Here is a 12,461-nt window from a genome sequence, read left to right as displayed (position 1 = left end):
CCTCCGCTCTCAGGTGAACTCTTCTGTACAAATAAACTTTAAAAAAATCCCAAAGGGAATTTAAAAAAACCCTAACCTTTCCAGACTCTCAGAGTGCTTTATTTCATCTCCTACAGAGCACCAGTTCTTTGGGCTTGTCCCTTTCCAGAGGAGTGACAGCCTTGAGCACTTCCAGAGATGGGGCATCCACAACTCCTCTAGGAACCTTTGGCAGCGCCTCAGCACCCTCACAGTAAAGAATTTCTTTGTGATATCTAATCTAAACCTACCTCCTTTCAGTTTAAAGTAATTACTCCTTGTCCTGTCATTACATGCCCTTGTAAAAAGTCACTCCTCAGCTTTCCTTTATTTCCTTCAGGTACTGGAAAGAACTTGTATCCCCTAAGCTCTGAACATTGGAGATACACCAGAATATCTTGGCTGCTATTCCAGGAAGGCAAGGTGTCTCCAACAGGGACTGTAACCTCTGCTTGGTCAAGTGGACATTTCACAGGTTTATGGCATCTCAGGGGACACCAGCCTTCTCTATGTGAGCATTCAGAGCAACCTCTGAAACATCTACTGGGTGTCACTGCTCTTGGAAGTAACCCTGAGTTCATCAGTCTGAGACCTGTGCTCACTCTGCCCTGCCTAGAAATAGGTCAGCCAATCACCCCCTAAGATTTCTCCAGGAAAATCTGGAGATTTGAAGTGAGCAGCACAGCAGCTGGCACCCAAAGCTGCAGCCCCCTGTCATGAGCAGGTAGTAAAGCCCACCTCAAAAATATCGTCATTTGTGAGATTTCTTTTTTTCCCCCCTTAAAATAGATTCATTAGCTGAGAGGCATTCACTGGCAAAAGAGTATAATAACAGATTCAATGAGGAACTGGTCTTCTTGGTATAAGCTTGTGTTTTTACAATCATTCTTCTTTGCACTGTATATCAGCAAAAACACCCCAGATTCAGATAAACTACCTTACACATCCTCTTTCTCTAAGTCTCCTTCATCCCATCATGTAATGTTTTCACTTGCACTGTGTCCTACCACATCTGCCCTCCACCCCTCTGGGTCTTTAAATGAAGTTTCTCTGGAGAATTTTATGCCTGACAATTTTTTGGGCTTTTCCCCAAGACATGAAAAAAAGCTGGGTCAGTCCAGACATTCTCTGCAGATGTCAAAGAACAAATGCAAATCTTGCTTTGGGCATGTTGAATTTAGTTGACCCTCACATGAGGGGTGCAAGGTCAGGGGTGTCCTCCCAGGAGTGTCTGATTGCATAGCAGGCTGAGACCTGGCTGCATTCACCATCAGCCACATGTACCTGTTCCTGCTCCTGCCTACAAAATATACTGCAAAACATTTGTTTGTAGCAAAAAACTTAGTATGTGTATGCTGTTTTAAAAGTTTGTGGAACATTCATTTTGAGCAAGGAAGGCAAACCAGAGAAACCAACGGTGCCACTGGCAATGGAGCTGCAGTTTCTGTGACCTTGTAGCAGGTTCATTTAAGGTGGAAGGGAGTGTTTCTAATTACCACCCCAAAAAATGTGCCTTTAAAATGCACAGTGTCCCTTTTTGTACTTAAAATAGTAATTGTACTTAAAAAAATTTAGAAGTCATTACTCAGTGAAAATAGCGAATGATTATAAATATAAAGGAATATTTATCCTAAGGTAGGTTAAGTAATTATCTGGTTGTCAGGCTTCTTCATCTCTTTTAATTTTCACTTCTTTTTAAACACTAATTATAGAGTCTTCCCACCAGATCACTGCATATCTTACCAAAACCTTTACTTCCCCTTGTGCAAGGAGGTGTCACAGACATCATGGAGTTCTGGCACTTCTCTCCTGTGTGTTCCTACCATGTCCTGCTGGCAGGATATGCTTAGCCTGTGCCACTGTCACTTCCATGCACAGCTACTGCTGTCTGTCTGCAGGAGCTGGCACACTGCAGAAAACCTTCCTAAAGATTTGGTCTGTCACTCAGAGTGCATCTGAGAAGAAGAATTCTGAGATTTCCCCATGGAAAGGAGCTACCCACTCCACAGATGAACAAAGGAAAGCCCTACATGTGCCATAAAATGGGCAGATTTTACATAGAATTGGTTATAAAGAGCCATACATGGACAGATGGTAAAGATTGACAGAGCACCTGAAATATATTGGTGTGGCAACTCTACAATAAATGTACAATAAATGTAACCAGCTCAATTCTGTAATGCATGTATGAGGTTTTCTCCCAGAATTGTTTCTGTTTACGGAGAGCTTCACAAAGTTTAAAAGTCTGCATCATTCCTATAGTTTCCCTGAGGAGTCCAACACTACCTCACTTTCCTACCACTTTCCAATGCTTGTTTTGAGTATCATCATGTAGCTCCTGCCATTGGTCAATGGTAAATATTTCTTTACTTTTTCCCAGGTTTATTTTGACCATTGCTGAGAGTTTAGTTTAGTCAACTTCAAACAAATTCTTAGCCCTATCTTCTGCTATAGCCTTGTGCCTAGAACCCAGAGAAACATGGATTATCTTCATACTATTTCACACAGACAAAATATAACATTTCCCCTACTTTAAGCCAATCTGGTAACACTACTCACATCAGTGCTCCATTATGCATATCAACACTAACTCCTAGGCTCTTAATCTTTGCTTCTCACAAAAATAAGATTGGATATCTACTGGAGAAGGGGGAAGGCCACAGAATTGCCAGTGTCTTTCCAAAGACTGAGACTCTCCAGTTCTGCAGACTTCTGGGTTTATCACTCTGTTTCATACTGCTTCTTTTGTTGCAAAGTCCAGCAAATACTCAGCAGTCTCTTTACAAGGCACCATTACTTCCACTGATTTTTTCTGATTGTGTACCTGATCAAAGAACATTATCATCACACCATTTTTCCTCTCTATAACCTAAACTGAGCAACAGAAAATGGCTCTGAATGTACCAGGCTTAGTATCTCTGACTGTATTTTTTACATTAACTTTAGCCACTGGAATTTGGGCTTCTTGGAAAAGCAGAAAGGATCAGCAGAACAGGAACCCAACAGAGATGGCCATGGTTGGAGGCAGGAATATAAATGTTTTCATTGGATTGTTTACTGCAACAGGTAAGTTTTCTTAAAAGACTTTAAAATTCTTCTTAAAACACGTGTATTGCATAGGTCTGGGTGACTTTTATTTCAAAGGAAGTGAACTCCTTTAATGTCAGGGTAGATTTTGCCTAAGTGTGACTTTAAAGGAGTATGGTTTAATGAATCATTTTGGGATGGATTCTTACAAACCTCTTTACACTGAGCAGAACCTAATGTTTATGTAGATTCTCTTAAATTAAAGAGATTCATTTAAGAGTTTAGTTAAGAGTTAAGAGTTTAATTTAATTTGACAAAAGAATACAACACTTTTCATTAAGGAAGACTGTGGTCTTAATTGTGAACCAGTTTCTGTTATCCAATATAACAGAAGAATTTTACTCATAGAAAAGTCCAGTTCTGTGTGAAATAAATTGTCACTCACTATGAGCATTGGTCTGTCTTAAGGAGAAAGCTTCCCTCAACTTCCCTTTTCTCTCCTTGCTGCCTGGCATAATGTGAAATTTACTTCCCTGACCTCTTTTTTGTAGAGGCATACCCAGTGGCATTGGCTAAGACACTTAAATCATTGTTGTAGGTTTGTTGTCTGACTGCATTGCCTGTTTGCATTTGTTTTCCCTAATGTCTATTTTCTTAGACCCTGTAAGTGATGCTCTTGAAGGAGAACAGTTCTACAAAGGCAATTCTATTTCCTCTAGCAAAAGTCTTCCTCTGAGGAAAAAAAATGCAATTAAAAATTGCTATATTCAAATTGCCTCTAAATGTTTAAACATTGAGGTTTTCCATGCACATAGATATCCATTCTTGAAGCTGGAAAATTATTTAGAGTGAGATTCTAATTCAGCAGCACATCTCTGTATGGCAGAAAACTTTGCAAAGAAAATAGAGGTGTGATTAAATATTTGTATGAGAAAAATGTTTACAAGCTCTCAGTGTGTTCTGCAGGGAATATGTCTCAATTCTAACCTTTTCATCTTACATGATTACAGCCACCTGGGTTGGAGGAGCATATATCAACAGCACAGCTGAAATTGTCTACCTGCCTTCTAAAGGATTACTGTGGGTCCAGGCACCTGTGGGATTCGCCTTGTCCCTTGTTATTGGTAAATAATTCATGTAATTAGGACACATAAGCTTTAAAAATATACCATAGAAGTATATTCAGATATGTAACACATTATAGGGTTCATTTTAAATGTGATTTTGTTTTTTCAGTCTCCCATATATCAAGGATAAGCACCCATAATGCAATCCTCTGAACTGGAACAAAAGTTAGAGTAGCTTGGAGCTAGTGTAGAGTTTTGCCTGCTTGTAGTAATTTATAGGACAAAAAAATCTTATCTGAGGATTTAGAAAAATGTGTCTATGTGCATATTGCTTTTTTCACATGGTCTGTAATTCACAGACTATTGAGAGTATGAGTATCTAATTTTTTTCTTGGAATTTCTGTGTGATAAAATAATAGTATCTTGACTTTTCCATTAAATTCATTCTTCTGAGTAGTCTTGTCTCAGGATGAATGTGTCATGCATCCACATTCATGCCACTTTATAGCTGGTCACTTTTTTGTTGAAACTAAGTGTGCAGTGTTCTATACTTGAGTTGCCATTTCTGATTCTGAGAATTATTGGACTTGTGCTGAGTTTCAGCTCTCTTGCCAAGACCAAAGTTGCTTTCAGGTCACATTGTGTTATACCAAAACTCTCTAAGGACACAGGATGATGAAAGCAAGGAGACCTGTGCAGACCTTACAGGAATTTCTAAAAGAACAATAACCTTTATTTTCAAGTCAAAGAAAGAGTCCAACTGACGTGAATATGAATCAGGCTTGGAAATATATTGCCAGCACTGCTTATGTTAGTAATTCTTACTAATGAAACTGAGGAGTGCAGGTCTGATCCTGCAATCTTTGCTCAGGTCAGTAGTGCCCAGACAAGCAGTCCTTTTGGCTTCAGGGTTAGACACAATACATATTCTTTGCTTTTAATGAGATGGTTTCACATCTGAGGTCCAATATTTAGATGAAGGTTGGTGGGAGTCAGCACAATGCAGAGATTAAAACAATATGGTTTTGGGAAGAGACAATAAAGCCACCAAAATGAAAAATGTCATCAGAAAATGACCATATATCAAGAGGTACTATAACATAACCAAGGACAAAAACTTTCCCTCCTTTTTAGCCAAATATGAGTCTTCAGTGCCTCACTCTTGTCTACTGACATCTTCCCCAGGATGCTTTCCAGAAAAACTTATGTCTCAGATTGGTAGGTCTTTGAGGATGCAGCAGAGATTATATGGAGGTATTCACTGAGCTAAATTCCTGTTACAGTCACACAGGTAGTTTGTGCCACTTGGGGTGTTACAGGGGGTCCTCTCTGGCCTCCAGTAGCCATTCCAGAAAGGTCATATATATCAGCTGTAACCAGATATCCTTTATAAGATGGGACCTCTCGAATGGATGAAACCCCGCATTTAGCAAATGAATGTAAACCCTGGTGTCTGGTTGCCTGCATCATTCTCTAGGCTCCTTTATGTACAAATTCCACATTCAGGTGGGTCTGATATGCATATACCATATTACTCTCACCTCTTTTTTTCCTGGAATATAAAACATGCAAAATTCTACCAAAATGTCATTACTTCCTGATAGGTGGTTTCTTCTTTGTAAACCCAATGAGGTCAAAGAATTACGTGACTGTGATGGACCCCCTTCAAGAAACTTATGGGAACATGATGGGAACCTTACTCTTCATTCCACCACTGCTAGGAGAGGTGTTCTGGTTTGCAGCTATCCTGGCATCCCTGGGTAAATTCTTGCTTTCCTGTTATATTTGTTAAAGGTCACGTGGACTGACAGAGTGTGGCACACATTTGGGTTTTGTGGAAAGCTGTGCTTCACATCTTTTGTGAGAGGAACAAGCATTTCTCATTTCTAGAAAACACGTTCTAAAGTTTAAAACAAATAGTGCTATATATTCATTATAATAGAGAACTCTTCCAGTGTGAGTCTGTACCTTCCAGATGTAAAAAGGCAAAGTGCTTTGGCAATGGTCATGCAGTAAGGTGAAGCAGTAAGAGCAGGAAGGAATAATGGGCTCTCTTGAGTTCCCACTGTGCATGCTCTCTGTAGACTGCATTTTTCATACAGTGTGTTGTACTGTCGCCAGGGAAATAACATATCCTTATTTATCCTGTATTCTGCACTTATAAAACCTGTCTTAAAATACTTGACTGCTGTCCTTGTCTGCAGGAGCAACAATGAGGGTCATCCTGGATATTGGAGGCTCTTTGGCTATCACCATCTCAGCATGCACTGTGATACTGTACACTCTGCTGGGAGGCCTCTACTCTGTTGCCTACACTGATGTCATCCAGATGGTTTTCATTACCCTCAGCCTGGCAAGTCCTGTGTATTTCTTTGGTACCAGTTTTCTAACTAAAGGGAAAAGTCCTTCAGTCTTCTTTTCAGCATGTCTCAAACCAAAAATAACTTCCTTGACCTACAGTTCCCCTTAAGGAGAGCAGGTTTCCTGAAAAATGTTACAGTCTTTATAAATCTTTGTACCTTATGCATTTCACACAGTGCTCACACAAGCCACTGGCCTTGCTGGGTGAACACAAAAAGGTCTGCACAAAAGTGAAGTTTGCAGAACCTGTCTAGAACCATATTGAATGGTATTTTCTACAGAAGGTACCACTTAACCTGAATCACAGACTCATGTTCTTGATGATGCCATGAACCAGAAACATGTAGATTTAGAGTAAGGAAGGGGGAGAAAGGAAGACTCTAAGTCTAAGGTTAATCTTATGCAACTGTGTTCTACATCTACCTTAACTTAAATATCTGTTCTCCAAGAACAAGGACACTGGAAAAAATGGTTAACAGCTTCCATTTCTATCCTAGTGGATCTGTATCCCCTTTGCCCTGGTGAATTCTGCAACAGAAAGTATTTATCACACTGCAACTCATCAATCTTACCAAGATCCTTGGATTGGGAAGATAGAAAAAGAGTATCTTGGAAGGTGGCTGGACGACTTCTTCTACTTGGTATGGAGTATTTTGTGGACAAGTGGTTGGGAGGAGGAATTGTGTGGAGACTTTCTGTCTGGAAAGCTTGTGAGTTCTACCAGCCAGGAGCCCCTATATTGCAATGCCAGTTGGCCAAGCTGGAGATGTAAAACTGTCTCTCAGCACCCCCTACAGCCGCCTAAATGGACTGGGGAGACCTTGGGCTCAGCTGTGGGATGAAAAGAAGCAGTAGGGACACCCCATCCTTTACCCACATGGAGGAACACACCTCTTGGGTAAGACCATCCAGGCAGCCAGTTCCTCTCCTGGCACCTAGTGAGTAATTTCCTACCTTTTGAGACTCTGGTCTTGCAGCCTCAATAGTGTGCTTTTAACATAAACATGTAAAATTTCCTTTATTTGAAAAAAAAATTAAAATTACATGACTGCAAGTCAGCAGCAAGCACAGTGTGATTGGCTCTGCTGTACAACACAACTTTTGAGTTACCACTATAGCCAAGACTCCAGGAGGTTGTTCTGCTCTTATTAAACTGATAATAGGGACACATAGAAGCTTGTTTGATGAGGACAGAATCTTCAGATTTTATCTGATTAATTTTGTGTGCTAAGAAAGCGAAAATTATGGGTTCATTTTTCATTTTAAAAGCAGAATAGCTAAGTTTGGGTAGATCTATTTACAAAAGCTGCATTCCTGAAAAACTTTCCTTTCACTTCCTCTGTGCCTGATTCACAATTGCAAACAACCATTTTTCAGCTTCCTCCATCTGCCAAACCATTAACCTGTTTTCATTAAAGTTTCACATCCATAGCAATGATAACAGAGGAAAAGGGAATTCTCAACTATCAGAAATATTATCCTCAAGAGTTAGAGCTGGGCAACACTTACACAGTTGAAATGAGAATTTGGTAACACTAAAGATTATTATGGATGATGCCCTACAGAGCCAGGTGGGTACCACTGGTAACCAATGAATGTTTCAGGTGCTTGGGAGCATCCCGTGGCAGACTTTCTTCCAGAGGGTGCTGTCTGCTGCCTCGACAGGACAGGCAAGGCTTATCTCCTACCTCTCTGGACTGGGGTGCTTTGCTATGGCCATCCCCTCCGTGCTCATTGGGGCAGTTGCAGCATCAACAGGTAAAACAAATCGTTTGTCTCTGAACAATCTGTGTTTTGGGCAAAGGTGATTAAAATGGGATCCAAAGATGTCCTGACAGAGACTTCAGATTACCCTGCCCTCTGATCCTCCACACCAAGATAGGTGATCTGCACCAGAAAATGTGAAGCCCTCTGAGATACATTGCACAACTACTTATGGACATTTAAACAGCCCCAAGACCTATTTAAAGCTATTTCTTCGTGATGAAATTACTTTTCCCAGACTTTGTGTTAGTAAGGATGAAAGCAGACTCTCTGAAACCTTGTATAATCCTATTTTAGAAAAAACTTTATGCTTCCTTCTGTTCATGCCTTAGACATGTAAGACCTGGCAATATTAGTGCAGATTGTTAATAAGGTTATTGACAGAAGGAATCAGGAGGTTCAGTCCTGGAAACTCACAGTCTCCATGTAGGGAATCAGTCCTGTGTTGGCTGTGAGCAAGGGTAAAAGTGTAGCCAGATCACTGAACATTCAAGGAAATCAGCTGAAGTCACGGGATTTCATCCAATTCCCTTCTCCTCATGAGCAGAAGTTGACCTTTAATTGAGCCAATTCTGGAATCATACCTATTTCTACAGATGCTGCTGAGGAAAAGGGAAATTTTTGATCTAATGGGAGCTGCAGCATGCTAACGGGAATCATGAAAGTTCACCACAAAACCCAAAGAAATCTATCTAAGTCCTAAATTACTAAGTTCATCTCCGTTCTTAGCCCTTCTGTGACAAGGAAATTTCACATCCAGCAGAAATGTCCACGAAGGATTTGTTGTGACTTCTCCTTGTTTTGTTTTAAAGACTGGAATCAGACAAACTACGGTCTTCCAAGTCCATTCGAGAGAGGGGAGTCAGTGATGATATTACCACTTGTCTTACAACACCTCTGCCCAGCATATATCTCCATTACTGGTTTGGGAGCCATCGCTGCTGCTGCAATGTCTTCTGCAGATTCCGCCCTTCTCTCCACTGGCTCCATGTTTGCTCACAATATCTACAGGAAAATCTTGAGGAAAAAGGTACCTGGTTGCAGCATTCAGTAGTTTTGTGTGTCAGGAAAGGCAGTTTTGTTTCAAGGCTATTTCTAAACCAGTCTGTGACCAGAGGTGCATGTCCTGAACTGATTTCTGGAGATAGAGCTCCAAACATAAGCCAGGTGTTCATATCCTTGGTAGAGATATCCACAGGGATGAGCTTTGCTCATTCTAACATGACTAGTATAAAATTTGGACTAAGGTATTAATAGAAACAGCATAAAGCCATGACTCTTAAAATCAGAGGGCCCCTCCAGAGGGCTGCTGGTGGTAAGTGATGCCTGAAAGCATCAAGGGCTTGGGGAGAAGCAGAACCAGGGTCATTCACCCAGAAAACACTGTGTCTAATGCTGCAATCTCCGCTTTACAGGCTTCAGAGACAGAGGTGCTGTGGGCCATGAGGATCTCCATGTTGGTGTTTGGGGCTGGGGCTGCTGGTCTGGCTTTTCACTCCAGCTCTGTCTATGACCTCTGGTTCCTCAGCGGGGAGCTGGTGTACGCCCTCCTCTTCCCCCAGCTCTGCTGTGCCCTCTTTGCACCCAGCACAAACACCTATGGATCAGCTGCTGGCTTCCTGGTTGGGCTCCTGCTGAGGCTACTGGCAGGGGAGCCTGCCCTGGGCATCCCCCCTGTCATCCTCTACCCAGCCTGCTCCCTGGTGAATGGGACCTACAGCCAGCTCTTCCCCTTTAAAACATTCACCGTGCTTCTCACCTTGGGCACAATCCTTGCTGTTTCACACCTGGCCAAGGCTTTGTTTCAGAGAAACCTCCTCCCTCGCAGCTGGGATGTTTGCAATATTGTGGGGGGAGCTGCCATCCCCATCCCCTTGCAGCAGGTGGATAAACAGGAGCATTTGCCAACCACTGCACTGGAAGAGAACCACGATTAAAAGTGGGGCTTCATTTGAAAGGCCACTGTGTGCTGAGCAGTTAGAGCACGGCACAGACAGCATCACTCTGCTTTCTCCACTAATGATTTATTTAAATTCCTCACCGAGAAATAAAGAACATGTGATTTGAAGTCAGCAGTGATTAAAGTCACATGGTGATGGAGCACAATCTTGTGGTGGTGACCACAGGACACCTTGGACCCCCCAAGTAGCTGCTTTGATGTGCCCCTGGTATTCCACCTGAAAGCAAAGCTATAATCCTGCTCCAACTCTTAGGGTGTTCCCGAGTCACATGCTTTTCTCACCACAAAGAAGACAAATTAATGTCTGATAGATTGGGTATTCTTGATTAAAAAAAAAAAAAAAAAAAGGGTGAACAGACCTGTTTCCATTAAACAGCAAGAGGTTCAGCATAATCAAACCTCTGGGGAGCGCATCAAACCTCTGAAAACACAAATTACTGAAAGCAGTGCAACTGCCACAGCAGTGCAGCAGTAATGACAGTTCTGCACCATTCCTTGTGTGCTTTACAAAGCTTTGCTTCACATTGCAAACCTTTTAGCACGTCTCTCTCCACTGCAGTATCTGCCAGTGGATCACTCAGCCCAGGAATGTGTGAGACATCCCCTCTATACAAGCTGGTAGGACAGCAACAGGTAAGCAAGATAAAGCAACAGCCCATAACTATTCACCAAGAAAGATTTACATAGCCACTATTTACAAAATCGTAACCAGATAGAAAAACAGAGGTGCCAGACAGACTATTGGATGAATTTTGTCTAAAACCTGTTAAATCACTTGTGTCAAGGTTTTACTCTAGCACAGTGGCAGGATGGTGTGTGACATACACAAACTAGTGTGTGAGAACTCAGAGGACTATGAGGATAGAAAGGTGCTGGCAACAGATCCTAAAATTTCCTGCAGGGGCACAAAATCCTAAAATCCTGAAGGCAAGATCCTAAAAGATTCAAGCCCCAGATGAGTACAGAAAAGGCCTCAATAACCTGTTTGCATAAATTTTTGATGACATGGAAGACAAGAAACCCAGATAAATAGTGAGTTTGGATTCTAGCCTGAAGTCAGATGGAGAACATCCCTCAGTGAGATGGATCATTAAGATGTGAGCTGAATTAAAGATTCAGGAGGATTCTATAGCAATGGCTCACAGATGGCTGTCATTTTACACTCCTCTCAGCAGCTGTGCAGCATCTTACCCGGGTCAGTTGCAATCCACTCACAAGAGCCAGCAGGAACCACACTCACAGTGCCTTTCCAAAGTGCTTGTGGGAGCTGCTGTGAGTGGAAACACCTGGCACTATTGAAAGGAAGACATTTACTGGCATAACCAAAATGTCTTGCAGCAGACTTACCCTCACAGCCAAGTGAGCTGCTGAGGTGAGAACAAGGTGCTGCTCTATGATTTACTTGCAGCATGTGCATGCACAAAGTGAGAAGCTCCACTGGTGCCACTGTGCATTCATTACTGCAGCAAGGAGCCACAAGACTCTAAATTGAACCAAGGCAACCACCTTGGCTTGGGAGGAGGACTGTCAGCCCTGCACTCTTGGTATGGCTTTGAGGACTCTGCTCCCTGTGGGGGATCATTTACTTCTTATAAAATATCCATCCTCAGCAAGGTGGAGATTCTGCTCCTCATCAGAAAAATATCACATAACCTGGGCATATTAACCTTCCAATGCACAGCAGTCCTGCTGATATACTTTGTTCAACCAAGACCAGAAATTCTCTCCTGTGTCTCTAGAGACTGCCACAAAATATTAATTATAATGTGCCCAGAAAAGGGGGGAAAAAACTGGTTTACAAATCAAAAGCTTTGCCATAGACTATGGCCCTAGGCAGTCACCCACGGGAGTCTTTCACACAGCAGTGATTTGAGTGGGAGCATGTGAGGTTGTGCTTAGGCAAGGGAGGCACCAAAGCTATCATTACCTCAGCACCAGGAGAACAGGGCTCTCCTGAAATCACAGTTGCTGATTCAAGCATACTCCCCTGAGAGATTTAGGAGTGACCTAGTTTGAGGACCTGTCCATCCCCCTCTGTGGAGCAGATCAAAGCTGCACATCAGGGCAGAGACCTGATGCATGACACAGAAAAGAGTGAAACCCCAATGTCCTCTTGCCAAGGTCATCATCCTACTTCCTGACCATAGAATCATAGAAGGTTAAGGGCTTGGAAGAGACCCTAAAGATCATCCAGTTCCAAGCCCCCTGACGTGGGGAGGGATGTCACTGACTAGATGAGGTTGCTCAGGGCCCATTCAACCTGG

The 12,461-nt window shown here is 42.2% G+C and overlaps 1 protein-coding gene across 1 annotated transcript; it reads left to right on the top strand.

Annotated features, from left to right (window-relative positions):
* Positions 1-470: 470 nt before the first annotated feature.
* LOC130250135 (high-affinity choline transporter 1-like) lies at positions 471-10,432 on the top strand. The gene is made up of 9 exons (XM_056485526.1): positions 471-529; positions 2,965-3,084; positions 4,056-4,169; positions 5,717-5,872; positions 6,317-6,465; positions 6,971-7,114; positions 8,078-8,231; positions 9,050-9,267; positions 9,653-10,432. Exons 2-9 carry the CDS (start codon positions 3,027-3,029, stop codon positions 10,172-10,174), a joined length of 1,515 nt encoding a protein of 504 aa, XP_056341501.1. The 5' UTR covers positions 471-529; positions 2,965-3,026; the 3' UTR covers positions 10,175-10,432.
* The last annotated feature ends 2,029 nt before the right edge of the window (positions 10,433-12,461 follow it).

Source organism: Oenanthe melanoleuca, chromosome 1 (genome assembly GCF_029582105.1).
Source record: "Oenanthe melanoleuca isolate GR-GAL-2019-014 chromosome 1, OMel1.0, whole genome shotgun sequence".
NCBI lineage: Eukaryota > Metazoa > Chordata > Aves > Passeriformes > Muscicapidae > Oenanthe > Oenanthe melanoleuca.
This window is presented reverse-complemented; position numbering and strand designations above follow the sequence as displayed.